Source organism: Arvicanthis niloticus, chromosome 20 (genome assembly GCF_011762505.2).
Source record: "Arvicanthis niloticus isolate mArvNil1 chromosome 20, mArvNil1.pat.X, whole genome shotgun sequence".
Classification (NCBI taxonomy): domain Eukaryota; kingdom Metazoa; phylum Chordata; class Mammalia; order Rodentia; family Muridae; genus Arvicanthis; species Arvicanthis niloticus.
In genome coordinates this window covers 36,304,015-36,320,254 of record NC_047677.1, presented here as the reverse complement: position 1 = coordinate 36,320,254, position 16,240 = coordinate 36,304,015, and the positions used below count along the sequence as shown (strand labels likewise).

At 46.2% G+C, this 16,240-nt stretch overlaps 1 protein-coding gene across 2 annotated transcripts in view; it reads right to left on the bottom strand.

Moving 5' to 3' along the window:
• Ipmk (inositol polyphosphate multikinase) overlaps positions 1 to 16,240 on the bottom strand; it is a 35,529-nt gene that overhangs the window by 9,372 nt on the left and 9,917 nt on the right. The window contains exons 2-4 of one of the 2 annotated variants that reach the window (XM_034524218.2): positions 10,467 to 10,552; positions 8,081 to 8,177; positions 1,762 to 1,934 (exon numbers count right to left, since the gene is read on the bottom strand). In XM_034524218.2, coding sequence (XP_034380109.1) covers positions 1,762 to 1,934; positions 8,081 to 8,177; positions 10,467 to 10,552 — 356 coding nt within the window. Of the gene's footprint in view, positions 1 to 1,761; positions 1,938 to 8,080; positions 8,178 to 10,466; positions 10,553 to 16,240 lie in introns of both variants that reach the window. The other variant, XM_034524217.2, reaches the window with a different exon arrangement.

Here is a 16,240-nt window from a genome sequence, read left to right as displayed (position 1 = left end):
AATTATCCTGTCACTTGGTCACTACCCGCCCCAATAATGTATGCTCCTAAGTGAATGAGATACACACAGCCTTTATATTTTAATATGCCCTATTCAGCACAATAGCTGGGCCACTGCCTAACCTTCATGCAGTTAATCTGGAGTTGTTATTCAGTAATTCTGTATTCTATCTGGGACACTCTGGACGCAGTTGAGCTGCCCAACTGGGCCTCGCTCTCCTGGCTCCTTCACATGGCAGCCATGCCTCTCTGTCCTGCACTCTTCTCACACACGGTGTCTGATCTCCTGTTCCTCTCTCCTGGTCCCAAGCCCAGGAATCCTTAAATCCCGCCTCTGTCCATCCTCCCCGCCTCTGTCCATCCTCCCCATCTATTGGCTGTTGGCATCTTTATTTACCAATCAGAATCAACTGGGGGCAGGGTCCCAGAAGCTCCGTGCAGACCCTCTTGTGTAAGTAGTTTTTTGGGGGAACACAATTGAATTCGTAATACAAGCAGCTGCATCTCCCCCCTCTTGTCCAATTCAAAAGGCTCTTTTCTCTCAGACACACATTGAACATAGTTAGTTCTACAAACAAGGACATGTCCCACAAAGCTGGTTCCCTCTCTCTGCCTCTAAGTGAGTCCCAGGGAACAAACGACTTGTCCAGCTTTCACTGCAAGCCCCCTCAGCCAGTGAGTGGCCCTGCTGCCCCTTCTGCCTTTTCTTATAGGCGCACATTTATTATAGTTCCTAAGATGAAACTCTACTTGAACAATGCTCCTACTTCATTGATCAAGAAATGACGTCCAGCAACAGATCTGCTTTGCTGCTACCATGGGCACATTAGCAATCTCCCACAGAACTTCCTCTTCAAGACTCAGAAGGAAGATCATCTGTCACTTGGCGGCGCCTGCTCACTGTAATCACCCAGTGCGTCCAGAAGAAGGCACTACAACTGGTTTACAGGACCTCATGCCACGTTAATTCCCAGCTGTGGTGGTGTCTGCAAAATAGCCTCAGTGGTTTCTCCTTCCCATCGTATGCGCTCTGGTATGTGTGTTGTGACATCAGAGGTGGGGAGTGACCCTGTGCTAGCCCTCCACGATGACAGCAAGTCACCTCTGCCTCTGCAGGTCCTGCTCTGGCCCCTCAGAAGTGGTCCCCGGGTAGAGACACCACCAGATGACACCAGCCCCTGCCTACCCTGAGGTGAATAGTATGTGCACAGAGCAAAGCAGAAATACAAGCTTCCTATGTATCAGTTAAAAGAAAAAAGATTTAAGTGCTTATTCATAGAACTATGTGCAAATAAAACTGATTTAAATAAAAATATGAAATAACATAATTTTTTTTTCCTACTTATAAAGCAGTACTTTTCCCCAGCACTGGGGAGGCAGACAGGTGAATCTCTGAGTTCAACAACAGCCAGGTCTAGAAAACAATTTCCAGAACAGTCAGGGCCACACAGTGAGATCCTGTCTCAAGATGCCAAAAGCTATAAATAGCTTTTTTCTTATGGGAAAACTACAAAGAATATGTTGTACATCCAAACTTCAACCTTCTCTAAAACAAAATTACCACATTACAGTCTTAGGGTCTGGCCATTACGCATTAATTACCTAGTACGTGTCAGGACCAGAGTTGCTGACCAGAGAGCAACGGATAAAAGGCCTGTCCTTGTAGCCCACGCTACATCATGGCCACGCAACTCCACGGCACTTCAGCTCCATGGAGTGTGGTGTAAGGAAAACATCAATGCCTCACAGACACCGCTCTTACCCTCATGCCGAGCACCAGGAACCCGATCTCCTCCATCAGAGGGTACTTGCTGACCTGCTGCTGAATCTTCTCTGATGAGGCAAAGGGGTCGTAGCTCTTGCGCCCAATCTTCACGTCCATTATACAGGGCTTGTTAAACTTATGAGTCACGTCTTCCAGTTTTAGGTACACATCTGCTATTGGAGAAGAGCCTTAATTAATGACGGGCAACTGTACCATTCAAACCACCCCCAGAGAAAAACAAAAGGAGAAGATGCTGGAGGACAGAAGACTCAGGTAGATCCGGAGCCGACCGACACAGTTACAGCCGCCAACCTCAGACAAATTCCTGCTACGTGTGACCAGACATCACTGGAGCGAACCAGATGCCCAGCGCTACAAAGCTGTGGGCACAGCCCCATGAATACAATACTGTCTGGCTCAGATTTCTTAGTATTTTAAGGATTTTGTAAAGTTTGTTTGACATCAGTAAACTGGGGGCTGAATCCAAACGACCACACCAACTTCTCTCTTACTGCTCTCACACGCATTGTTGCTCTGTCACGGGCACATCTCAGCGCCCTGCACACATCTGCCCACAGAAAACTTGCTGTCACACCACAAAAGCCCCTTCTCACATTCTACCTTGAAAGCATGGATTTGGGTGTGAGGAGAAAAAGAAGAAAGGAAATAGTTCTCCCAGTTCCTAAGGAAAATAACCCTGTCCAAATTCTTAATGAAACTATGATTCATGTTTTAGTTTTTTAAGGCTGGAGGAGAGGGATGAGTGGGCACGGTGCGAAGAAACGCCAGGAGGAAGTTAGCATCCTCAGAACCCACGGAAAGCTGGACAAATCAAGTGATGTGCAGTTCAAGCCTCCTCCAGAGAGACAGGAGGCAGAGGTAAGAGCCTGTGGATCATACGGGCAGAGCATACAGGCTGGCCATGTGGCCTCTACAGCAGCCAATAGGAGATCTTGTCCCAAACAAGGTGGAAGTGAGAGCCAACACCCAAGGCTGTCCTCTGACTGCTACATGTGTGCCATTGCTCATACACGTGCATGCATTAGATGTGTGGGTGCACACACACACGTAGTGAAGTTAGAAAAGTGCACATTTCCTCTAACCCAGCTGGGTGAGAGGTGCCTGAGTGAGAGGGGCCCTGTGCACTAATGTCCCTCTTTCCTGTCCCACCCAGACTGGCACATTTTGAAATGACTACAGAGGTTTGTGTTGAACTGAATGAGAACAGCTCAGGCCTTGAGCACTTTCAAGGCTCTCAGACTCAACAGGGATAAGCCTCCTGCAGAGGATGAAGGACAAAGAGGTAAACGTTATCTTTCCATCGAGGCAGGTCAGCACTGTAGCCAAGGGGACAGCAGGCGTCAGTAGCAAAGGACAAGTGGACGCAGCCAAGCCTCTGTGTTTGAAGAGGCAGCCACAGGATGGAGAACCTGGGAAAGGACAGCTCCACACTCACTGCAGTGTTGAAGAGCTTTGCTGACCAGGCTTACACCCCAAGTGTTAGAAAGATGAAGGACCTTAACATGAGATACCCAGCATCCCAGAGACTTCATCATTAACTTGGAGATGAGACATCGGAGTCACTGAAGGAAGGCTGGGTGTGAGTGTGCTGTCAGCTGGAGGCCCAGCACACACCTCAAGGGAAGGCTGTTCTCTTTGTGTTGAATACATGTGTCTTATATTTAGACAGGGCCCTACAAATCCAAACATAGATTTCTTCTCCTTCCATACAGTGAACCCCTGCTAAACATAGGTGTAGCTTTTCCTGTCCTTTCCCACTGCCCTGGACACTGAGGACCCAGCCTGCCCTGCGCTATAACAGACAGAGTCATTTCTTCAACAAGTAGGCCCAACAGTTTTACTTGTGTTTAGTTCAACTGGTCACCTGTGTGCTTCTTTTACTTACTGGTTCTCATGTCTGTGATTGGAATTACATCACTGCTAGATCACTAGCCTCCAACATGAAAATGAGTTAAGGCCTTCTGAAGACTGAGGTGTTTCCTTTCCATTCCCTGGCTTCTTTCTGTTATACTCGCACATGCGTGCGCACATGCATGCACTCTGGTGTTTTGTACAGCATCTTACTAGGCTGGCCTTGAACTCACAGCCCTCCCCACTTCAGTCTCCCAAGTGCCCAGATTACAGGAGTGAAACACCATGCAGCTGAGATTCTCACTTATATCTTCCCTTCTAAGTTGCAATCACTAAACATCAGAACATGCTTTAGGGATGTAGAGTTCCAGGCCTCTGAGGACGGTCTGTTATCTCAGCACCCAGGAGGCTGAGACAGGAGGACTTCGGACTACAGACTAAAGACCAATCTGGGCAACATGGTTATCAGGCCAGTCTGGTCCAGGACAGCAAGAGCTTGTCCCAACACACACAAAAATGAAAAGAAACACATGTGTACTCAGGAGAGAATTAGGGCTGGGTGTGGAGGGCCTTAACAGAAGCTTTTGGAAGAGAGAAATAAGAAAGTGGGACACGGCCTGAGCAGCAGACTGTTACAAACTGACAGCTGTCACGTCTATAAGCCTGAACACTGATTCACTCTGGAAACCGTGGCTAGCAGATTCTTTCAGTGATTTCAGTTGACTAAAGCTCAAGTCAAAAATAGGTCAGTCTTGAGACTCAGTTATGTAAAGATCAAAGGCATTTCACTACAGGACAGTCTTCTGAGGTAACTCCAGACTAGTAACAAAAGCTGTCTTCTCAGCTGGGCCCCTCTGGGTCCAGAGTGGAGCAGTGGTTTCCATGTGTGGGATACAAACATCAATGAAATGTGGACCGAATGGAAAGAGGAAGAGACTCCTGTATATAGGAAGTACTGACGTGGCCTGATCTCCAGCTGAGACACCCTGAGGTGTGTCATGGTGTAATCCGACTCCAGTGCTACCCACGGACCTCAGAAGTTCCTGTCACAGAAACCCAGCTCCTAATCACAGTCATTGAAAAGGGCAAACGTCTGACGGACAAGCTGCTTGTGACTATTCTGTCTGGATCTTCAGCACACAGCACAACATGTGAAAAGTGAGAGGGAGCCTTTCGTTGGGCTGGGGACATGCGCAGAAACATTCCTGAGCTCCATTCTGGTCCCAGCATGGCTAGCTGCACACCCCTGCCTTTTGTAACACATCTCTAGATCTTCATGATAAAATGCCCTTCTTGTTTAATTAAATGTTTTTTGTTTCTACAATGTATACTCACAAAACGTTAAACAAAATGATAGCGCTTAAAGCGATTTTACAAGCACAGAAAACTAAGTTCAAATGCCAGCTCCACCGTATGTTAGCCTGTGCCTTCCTGGCATGCCCTATACCTCAGTGGCATCTACAGATGGGAGCAGTGCTTCTCGGCCTGCCTAATGCTGAGACCCTTTAACACAGTCCCTCATGCTGTGCCGACCCCAACCATAAGGTTATTTTCATCACTACTTCATAACTATAATTTTGCCACTGTTAGGAATCATAATGTAAGTATCTGTGTTTTCTGATGGTCTTAGGCGACGACCCCTGCAAAAGGGTCATTTGAGACCCCAAAGGGATAGTTGAGGACCACTGAATCAGGGGCCCACCATGAAACAGGCATCATGGTCCATGGGGCTCAGGCTGTGTCAGTGCAGCTCTAAGATTCCCTCACATGACAAGGCACTGCTCTGAGGCACACAGACAACAGCATGAGAGACCCTCGCCTTCCAGAGCTGCTCATGAGGAACAGACAGAGCCTGGGGTCACATGGTGCTCACTGACACGGGATTGGCCTGGATGAATACACGAACTATTAAACATGAGTATGACGGACAGGTACTAAAACCCATGCTAAGCTACCATGCGTGCAAGCTGAACTCCAACGTCCAGAATAAAGACAAATGTGGGCCTGGAGCAAGCCCTGCCCCTTCCCAGGGAGACAAATTCATCGTAACAACCACGAAATTAAAGGGCACGATCACAACTCGGCCAGGCACCTGATAATGGAGACTTTCCATCCTGTAGCTAATCCGATGCCTTGGCCCACAGTTAAACATTAACAAGAACATCTATTTATTACACATTGATTTTTATCTCAGGCTGAAAAGAGCTAAGACAGCGAAATGCAATCTGATCGTAGGGCCCAAGCGGGCGTCGTAGGTGCTTGACCGTGGCGCTGTTTTTTCCAAGTCTCCCCTCTTCCCACACAGACACTCTATTCATACTGTTGAGTGTCTCCCTATTTTGCTTCTGCTATAGAAAGTCTTATGGACTAGTTTCTATCATAGACAGAAAGCATACTGCAAGAGATGTTCCAACTGCTTTTCTGATGCTGGTTTGTTGGGTTTTTTGGGTCTTTTTTTGTTTGTTTGCTTTCTTTTTTTGTTTTTGGCTTTTTTGGTTTTGCTTTTTGGGTTTTGTTGTTGTTGTTTTTATCTGCTACACCCATAGCAAAGAGATAATGGCAAAAAAGAAAATGTCCAGGCGTGGTGGCACACGCCTTTGATCCCAGCGCTCTGGAGGCAAAGCCAGATGGGTCTCTGTGAGTTCCAGGCCACCGAGTCAGCATGATAAGTTGGAGGGCAGCCTGAGTTATAGAGAGGCTCTGTCTCAAAGAAAAAGAAAAGTGCTGGTTACATACATATTGTGTATGCTTGTGAATATCTAAGGCATACCTACCATCCCAAGTTCTCCAAAGAATCTTCTCAAAAAACATTTTCTTTGTAAAAGTTTCCTTTTATTTTATGTGCATAACTGTTTCGTCTGCATATATGTATGTGCACCATGTCTGTACAGATGCCTGCAAAGCCAGGAGAGGGTACTGGATCCCCTGGAGTTACAGGTGGTTAGGGGCCGTCCTGTGGGTGCTGGGACCTGAACCCAAGAGCTCTGTAAGAATAGTCCGTGCTCTTAACCCGAGCCACCTCTCCGGTCCCTTCTAAGAAGCTTGTTCAGCTGAGTATTTCATCACCCAGATCTCTACTCACACCCTGGCTCAGGACTGGCTGCTCTGCATTCAGCAGCCGCAGTCAGCACAGCTCACTGGGACCTGGAGAGAGAGCCAAGCTGCTTTCTCTGGTCTTCACGGCAGTCCTGACAGGCGCCACTCTCGGCGAAGGAGGAAGGGAAGATGCTACAATACAAAGTGTGTCTACAAAGCCTGTGTTGGACAGACTTCAGACAAGAAGGACCCATGGACATGACAGCATATGCCTTTAATGCCAGCATCCAGGCAGCAGAGGCAGACCAACCGGGGGGATACACACTGAGACCTTAGTTTCTAGAAAATAAAAAGGACTCAAGTATAGGTTCAATGGTCTGTGGGGTAATTACTCAGAATGCCATTTTCAGTAATAAATATCTGCATGTATTTGGAGCTAAGACCTTTAAGCCAGGGATCAAGACAGACAGACAGACAGAAAAAAGGTAAGTGGATGAATCCAACATTGCTAATCCAAATATCTGCAACCCAATATGGGTCACAATCTGAAAATTTATGAGCACCAACGTGATACCACAGTGGAAAACGTCACTCTGTCCTCATAGGCTAGATTACAGTATAAACCAAGCACACCACAAATACCAAAAAGCTGCCTTCAGTTTCCATGAAACTGAGTCTCTAGTCTGGATCTGGGTCTTATCACCATGACACCCCTGTATATTCGAATAGTCTCAGACAGGAAACACGTCTGTCTAGTCCCGAGATCTCCGGGTAAGCGGCACTCCCCTGAAGTCCACAGAGCCTCAGCTCACTTGCTTTTTCTGAACTAGTGAAGTACAGGTGGCTCCTAACTACCCCGAGCAGCCCTGGACTGACCACTATTCAGGAATTCCCACAGAGAAGAACCAAGATGGCTGTAGTAGTGGCATCTGACACACTAAGTTAGGGACCAAAGGTCAGACAGTGCTACAGTGTGGTTCAAGACCCACATCAGCGGAGCCTGCAGCCTTGATTACCAGACTCCCCATCACTGGACTCCAAGACCTGCTATCATTTCTCCACTATGGTATTTCCCACCGGTCCCCAAAATACTGAAAACGGAGCTTGTGGGTTGGGAGTAAGGCAGGAGACAGAAGCTACACAGGGGAGGTTCTTCTGCTTGTGTTCTTGATGGCTTATTCTTTACATAAGAAACAACCATTTGTAAATGAATATGGTACTAAGCTCTGCTCACACAACTGTAACAGATTTATCAGTTAATGTGTAACACATCATTTAAGGAAATGGCGGCAGAGTGAGTTTTAGTGAGGGTAGGAAAGCAGAAGCATTCCCTGTTTTCCAGCCTTCACACGGCTTCATAAAGCCAAGCTTGAGAAGTGAGCCACAAGACGCAGAGAAAATGCATTACCGTTTGGTGCGGTGGGAGGGGACCAGACGCCGTAGTACTTGGGCAGGTGTTTTCGCAGCTCCAGGAGAACAGTGTCGGCACAGTCAGCAGCGGAAACCTGAACAGAGGGGCAGGGCTGGTCAGATTTCCGTAAGGCCTCAAGAAGACTGAGTGTATGTAACAGACTCATCTGCTGTGAGGTGCAATGGACAGTGGATCCAAAGTAACAAAGTGACAAGCAGCTACTTACAGCAGCACACCGTGCTCCACAGGGAGCACTCTCCTGCTGACTCGTCCTCCAATCAACATCATTCAACTATTTTTGCCACTATGTGAGTACTGTGTGCGTAATTGACACCGAATTCAAAATAATTCTCTGGACACCGGCAAGTAATTCTGGCTGGAGGGCAAGGGTTGGGGTGTGTATCTTGGCTAACTTTTTGGACTACTTTTATTTGTGATTTTTACATTCCTTCATTGTGTGTGTGTGTGTGTGTGTGTGTGTGTGTGTGGTGTCTGCTTGTGTAAGAACAACTTAAGAACATCAACTCTTTCCTTCCAACCAAACTTAGGCTATCAGTCCTAGAGGCAAGCTCCCTTACTGGCTGAGCCATCTTGGGTTTCATTCACCAGAAGCTGAACCTCACATCTAAGAGGAAGGGAAAAGAAAATAAATTATTGTTTTTCTACCAGAAGCCTCCCGAGAAATGCTGACTACTAAGTGAGCAAACTGTTTCAGCAGTGCAGGGCGCTGACGCACCACAAAGGACATGGTGGATAGTCACGCACACGCCAAACTGCTCAGAGGTCTAATTGCAGTCTTCAAGCCCAAGATTTTACCATTTCTCTCAGGAAAAAAAAGAAAACAAATCTTCAGTTCTCGAAATCAATCATTGTTACAGGGTGAGTTGTGAGCCAGCACATAGCTCAGGGCCTAGAGTGTGAGCGCCTCTGGAGATCTCCTTCCAAGGAGATCAGCATGGTGAAAATAAGGTTTCACCATGCCGACGGTGTTCTCAGGAAGTGCACTAGGATATAAACCCAGAGAAGAAGATCTGAGGAGACAGCCCCTGAGCAGGAGAGGGGAGGCCCTCAGAAGAAACTGCAGCCAGACTAGGTGGCTAAGTGTGAACAACTTGATTTCCATATGTCACTTTGTCATGGCTGCCCTAGCCAGTAAGCGCACCACTTATCCGAGCACTTCTTCTGTTCCATGTGGGGCCACACGGAAGGGTTCTATCAGAGGGTCAGAGACAGCACAGGACAGAAACATGGGTACTGATAAAGGAAACAGGATCTCCCAGTGGGGAAGAGGTACCTTCATGCTCTCTTAATCAGGGCAAGGAAAATCAATACAGGTCCAAACAAGACCAATCAAAGGGCTGGGCATGGTGGTGCACACCACGTGTACTCCCAGCACTCAGGAGGCAGAGGATGGCTACTGCGGGCGCCAGGCCACCCTGGGCTTCACCCCAGTCTCCAGGCTAAAGAATAAGACCCTTTCCCAAAACAGCATCGGGAAAGAGCAGATGTAAGCTGAGCCTCACCAAAATCCATGACTTTGTGTCTAAAAGGACATTACCAAGACAGTGAGAAGCCAGCTGCAGAGGGGTAGGCACCACCTACGAGCGGGCTTTGCTCAGGGACTCATATCCACAGTGTACTTCCGTAAGGATGGAACCATACTTCATATACACTTCAACTGCAAAAAGGGGGCTGCGAGGGAGCTGAACAAGCGTCATCCTGGAGAAGACACACGAAAGCCAGCACGCTCATGGAAAGAAAGCGGATCCGTAGCTGGTAGGCGGGGAAGGTGGAGTCTCATGGCTAAAATGTTTTGCAATTAAGAAATAACTGCAAAGTGGTCACGGAACACTGTGAACACACTAAAAGTATTCTGAGTCATAGGATGAATTAGATATCGGGAATGAGCCCTTCTCCCACAGTGCAGGGAAACGCTGAAGACTCCAAGAGGGAGGACACTGTGGCACACAGCACCAGGGAGACTGAGGCAGGGGCACCAGAGTCCTCTGTCTCTGTCAGCCTGCAAGGTACAGAGAGAACCTGCCTAACAAAGCAAACAAGACTCTCAGAAGCTGGAATAAAAACACTAAGTTAGTGTTTCTGAGAGTGACAAACTCTCTCTGTTGAGTGTTTTTCAAATTGTGGGTCACGACCAGTTGATTGAAATCAATTTAGTGACTCAGAATAAGAATCTTTAAGATGTGAAGCGGAACAGAAAATACTAGGTTACAGTAGGAACACTGGAGGATGAGCCTTGTCTGCATGTAGCGTGTTTGTCATGAGGGGACCCAGGACACGCTGTCAAACACACTTGTCACTCTGAGTCACGGCAGAAGACTGAGCGAGGAGCACGTAGACCAACGCAGCGTCTTTCATCACTCACCATGGTGTAAAATTCCAGCTCTCTGGGGCCCCGTGGCGGCGGCTGTAGCTGTTTCAGAACTGTACCATCTGGGTGTTGGAGTATGCCTGCACAACAGAAATCGGGTGTGGTCAATGCTTTGGTTAAGGTACCCTGTTTCCCAGGACATGTCTGCTCCCTAAACAGCAGGGCAACCACTTTCAGAAGTTGTAACATTCAACCAACGTTCTCGATACTTGTTACTAAGAGAGACCAGCACACCCTCAAGTCACCCAGCTTTCTCATCTTAAGTTCTTCTCCCTGGGGGAGATTCTCTTAGGGGCCTGGGATTTTCTAGAAACTTCTTGGTAATAAACTTTCTATGATAGGTTATTGGGGGGAGGGGAATAGTAATACAACCCAGCTCATTTTTATAGACAAGGAAAAGTGTTTCCAGTAGTTATATATGAGTTTCATAGTTGGCAATGTTCTATGATTTTCTCATCCTCCCAGCTTGGATACACTGTGCACAGCTGTGCTGGGTCCCAGCGTGGAACATCAGGGATGCCTCTCTATAACCCGTCCATGCAATACAAAAGTCTTTTTCCCAGTCACTATATGAACACCAACACCGGCCCGATCCATGTAAGGAGGAGCGTCCACTCAGTGCAAACTGACATTTTTAATCTTTATGTATTGGGATTTCACAGAAGCATGACAACTGGAACAAATGTAGTTTAGAAAATTAGAATTTTATAAAGAACACCACTTGTATCTATACTTCTTTTTGGCAAGTGACGTAAACTTTGTAACAACAGTGGAAATGAATAATTTAAAGAGACAAAGCAGGCGTCTCAGGCAAGCGTGTCTGAGATCTAGACGTTGGCAGGACGGAAGGAAGGGACACAGTAAGTTAGACAGGAAAGCTTGGCTAGTCAGAAGCTCTGGGGGACGTAGGATGAGTCTAACCTGACTACAAAGGACTGATGAGGAACCTGTTTCTGAGGATGGACCTTAGGGTGAGATCAGCCCTCTCCTCCTGCAGCCGGGAAGAACAACAGCACATGGATGTCTGGGCTGAATCCCAGAGGGAGAAACTGAGGCATCAACAGCCAGGAGAGAAGCACACCCACCCACCCACCCCACGCCCACGGCAGGCTCCAGATCTTCGCAGTCAGCTTCCCAGACTATTCACAGGCAGGGATCAGGCACCTGTAGCCAGTTGCGTACAGAAGCTGCTGCCTGGACCAGACTACAACCCCACACGAACAGACCCTGGGTTCTACAAAATAACCAAGCTTTCTGAGAAAACTGAAGGTAGTAATAATCCCAGACCCAAGTGAATGAAGCCAAGATCCAGCTGAACTACAGCATCTAAGACCAAAGCCGAATCCCAACAAGCAAGCTCCACGCTGCAGCTAAGACATGCCACGGGCCTCCTGAGGAGACGGGCCCTTCAGAGAGGAGAGCAAAGCCATCCACTCTGCTTTCCAGCGTGCCTACGCAGGATGTCCTGTGCCCAGAAGCAAGTTACGAGGCAAACCAAAGAACAGGAAGAGTGCATAATCAACAGAGGCTGATGCAAGATGGTCACATGATCATAATTAGAAAGCAAGCATGTTCAACAAAAATCCCATGTATGCTACAGCAATCGGAGAAAAGTGCAGAGGCCAAGAGAACCCAAGGAAATTCCAGAAACTGGAAGAAAAAAAAAAGAAAAGAAAAGAAAAGAAAAGAAAAAAAAAAGAAAAGAAAAGAAACAAAACCGAAGCATGTGGGATGGAAATAACTTGGGAGATAAGTCAACAAATTATCACAGAAGAAAAGAGCAAAATGAACCTTAAGAGATGCCGACAGTAAGGGCTATTGGACCAAGGAAGGCTGAGGAAGGCCAGCCAGAATAATATCAAGACCTTGTCTCAGAATAAAAGGAATGTTGGATATGGTAGCACACGCCTTTAATCCAGCACTCTGGAGGCAAAAGCAGTTGGATCTCAAGTTCTAGGCTAGCCTGGTCATCAGAGCAGGTTCCAGGACAGCCTAGGCTACAAAGGAGTTTCTAAAAACCAAAATAATAATAATAACAACAACAACAATAACAATAATAAAAAAAGGGAAAGGGGCCAGTCTTGCTGGGAAAGGCCTTTAACCCCAACTCTGAGTTCCAGAGCAGCAACAATCCAGTATACCCACAGAAGGGGCATGCGAGTGTCCGGCTCTGAGTCAGGAGCATTCCAGGCAAAGTAAAGTAGCTGAGAACAACCCTCTGGCAAGTCAGTCCCCGGAACTAACACCCAAGGCCTGTTTCAAAGCCATTAGGAGGCCGAAGCTGCCGTACCAAAATGCCTCAGATGGCGTTGGAAACAAGCCAGTACTTCTTGATTCGGTTTACATGAAGCATCTAAAGTGTCCGAGCTCTTAGAAAGCAGAATGGCGGCTGGCAAAGGCTGGAAACAAGGACAGGCAAGTGGGTAATGTTCTCAAAGGTGAAGACATCCCAGGGTCTCAGGCTTGGTTGGGCAGGAGAGCTCAGCAGCAGAGAGCCTGCTGCTCTGTTCAGCTCTCAGGATGCTCAGGTTGCTCACAGGGGCCTGCAACTCCAGCTCCATGTGACCTGACACCCTCTTCTGCCTTCCACAGGCATCTGCACACACAGTGCAAGCTCATGCAGGTGCACATGCAGATACACATAAAAACAGTACAATTACAGACAGTACATTTTACAGTATGCAGACTGATGCTATTGTATGTTCAGATGATTACGTTTGATGCCGAGTCTTTGACCACACTAATCACTGTTGTAAGATCTCAACATTCCGAAAGTAAGCATTCAGAGGGATCACAACTACAACCTGTTAAAAGTTCTGTGAAAGGGAGCCAGGTGAGGTGGCACATGCCTTTGACCCTAGTACTGAGACAAAGGCAGTCAGACTTTCAAGTTCAAGGCCAGCTTGGCAGGGCAAGCTCCAGACCAGAAAGCAACGGAGTAAGACTTTTCCAGTCTCAAAAACAAAACAAAACAAAACAAACAAACAAACAAAAAACCAAAACCAACAACAAATTTATGTAAAGCATATTCTACATAATTTAAAATTTAATGTTTGTGCTTTTCCTTCTAGAAATTATTATGATAAACATAATATTACAGTTTTTGTTTTTGTTTGTTTTATGAGACAGAGTCTCTTGGCTAGCCTAGAACTCAAGAGAACTACCTACCTCTGCCTCCTAAATCCTGGGATTAAAGGCTTGTACCACCACTCTCAGCTCATCAATGGCTTTTATATTTTTCTCTGATGGGACCATCATATACAGGCTAACACGTACTCCTCTTATTATTAGAAATAGAACCGTGTCACAAAAACAAGCATATACTAAAAGAGCTGTATATTTTATTTAAGGTAATTATTATAAATATGACATTTAAAAATAATAGAAGTACTTAAAATGGGATTGTAGAAATATGACAAAACTAAGATATTCTAACATAAATTTAAGAATACTTTTTTAATTCACAGCCAAAGACAACTGGAATTCTAATGCATGAGAAAATACCCCCCCCCCCGAGACTTCAAATATAGACACAGATTGGTTATAAGCAACAAAAAAAAAAAAAAAAGAAAAGAAAAGAAAAAGGGGTTGGAGACATACTACATGGGTGCATGCTCGCCTACACTGTGGAGGGTCCTGGATTCAGTCTTTCAGTAGGAAGGGAGGGATGGGAGGGGGACAAGACTTGCAAGCTCCATCTTAAGGATGATGACTACATGGCAAGCTCCAGGACGCAACGCAGATTTTTTTTTTTTTTTTTTTTTTTTTTTTTTTTTTTTGAGGTTTCTCTGTGTAGCCCTGGCTGTCCTGGAACTTGCTGTATAGACTAGGCTGGGCATGAACTCACAAAGATCTGCCTGCCTCTGCTTCCTAAGTGCTAGGATTAAAGGCATTTGCACCTTGTCTAAGAAGTAATTTTGATTTCAATCTTCTTCTTGTGTGTCTGTCTGTGTGTGTGTGTTGTACATGAAGAGACCAGAAGAGGGCGTCAGATCCTCTGGAGCTGGAGTTACAGCGGTTGTGAGCTGACTGACATGGGTACTGGGAAAGCAATCCTAACCACTGAGCAATCTCTCTCAGCCCCAAGGAAGGAAATCTTTTTCTATTTAAGAAATACGTTTCATAATGACAAGGTTAGGTGATTAGGATACAAAATTACAGATGTGTATCAGAGCTTACAATAACATAGCTTCAAGATACAAGGCGCAAAAATGGGCTAGAACCATAAACAAACTCACAAAGATTTTCTGGTATTTGGTGGAGAAGGCATCGTCATGATACACAAAACCCCAACAGCAGATAATCTTCCAGTTTACAAACAGTGCAGAGATCCTGTGTTCAGCTTGCACCTTGTCACTACAGTCCCAGCTGGGGCAGAAAACCCTGCACAGTTCAGGATCGTCTGGAGGAGGGGACAGGGGGGAAAACTGTCCAGCAGAACACACAAGCCCTTCAAGCGTAAGCGCTCTGTTTACCAAGCCCCAAATCATCGAGGATTGGAATCCTGCAGAGGATGCCCTCAAACCACAGCAGTAACAGCAAGACATGAGGAGAAATGCCGAATAATAGGAGAGTAACCGACACCACTGTAATTACACTTGGATTGAAACCACGGGAGAAATGAGAAAGCGCTCCATGCGCTAAGTGAAAACAAAGTTTGCACAGTGCAGCTCACCGTGAAATGTGTAGCTTTCAATATGTCTAACAGCAGCCGCTAGTGAAGGACTCAGTGGATGAGGGTGACTACTGCTAAACCTAGAGACCTGAGTTCAATCCCTGTAAACCATACGGTGGAAAAAAGATCCTTCCATAGGTTATCTGCTGTCCTCCACGGGCACCCCAACTATCTATCCCCTCCCACCACCAAATCAATAAATGTAAGAAGAAGACATTAAATATTTTTATCATTCAGGAAAAGGAACCACACTTATGTCCGAGAGAGATGTATTAACTTTAAACACATGCATATGAACAAACAGCCAGTTCAATAAAAACTGGATGCTGGGCATGGCAATCAACTCCTGCACGGTCAAGGCGAGGGATCAGGGTCAAGAGTTAGAGGCCAGCCTGAGGGATTCAGTGAGAACATGTCTCAGTAAATAATCCTGTCAATGGTCAACAGAGCAAAAAGAAAAAAAAAAAACAAACAAACAATGAAATCAAAAGTGACTGACCTACAAAACTGGTGAATATCTTGTTAAACAGATCAAGGAAAAAAAGATAAAAAAAATCATTATTAGGAATAAACGAACATTCAAAGGAAGAAAAGAGACATGAGATTACCCTCAGCAAATGCCACAACAGTTATGAAACAAATTCTCTTAAACACATAGTACTAAAGCTGACACAGGAAGAAACAAATGGGGGGGGGTACGGGGGGAGCTGCTGACAAAGAGTTCCCCCAGCATGCATGTGTCCCTGGATTTAATCTTCAGCATTGAAGAGAGAGCCTGTGGGGGCGGGGAGGAGAGGGCAATGCAAACGGAGCCAAAATGGCCTCCTAGTGACTGTTCCCAACACAACTATATCAAACAAACAAAAATAGCAACAGTAATCTCATCAAATTTTTCAGGAAACAAGATAGTATCTTTCTCAACTCCTTTTTGTTTGTTTTGAAGGCAGTCTCAGAGGGTTATGGTGAGAGGCTATTTACCCAGAATGACTTACAACTTACTATGCAGCCCAGGGGAGCCTTGATCTTCCACATCACCCTCCCAAGGCAAGGGTCTATATGCATGGTTCTCAACCTGTGGGTGGTGACCCCCATG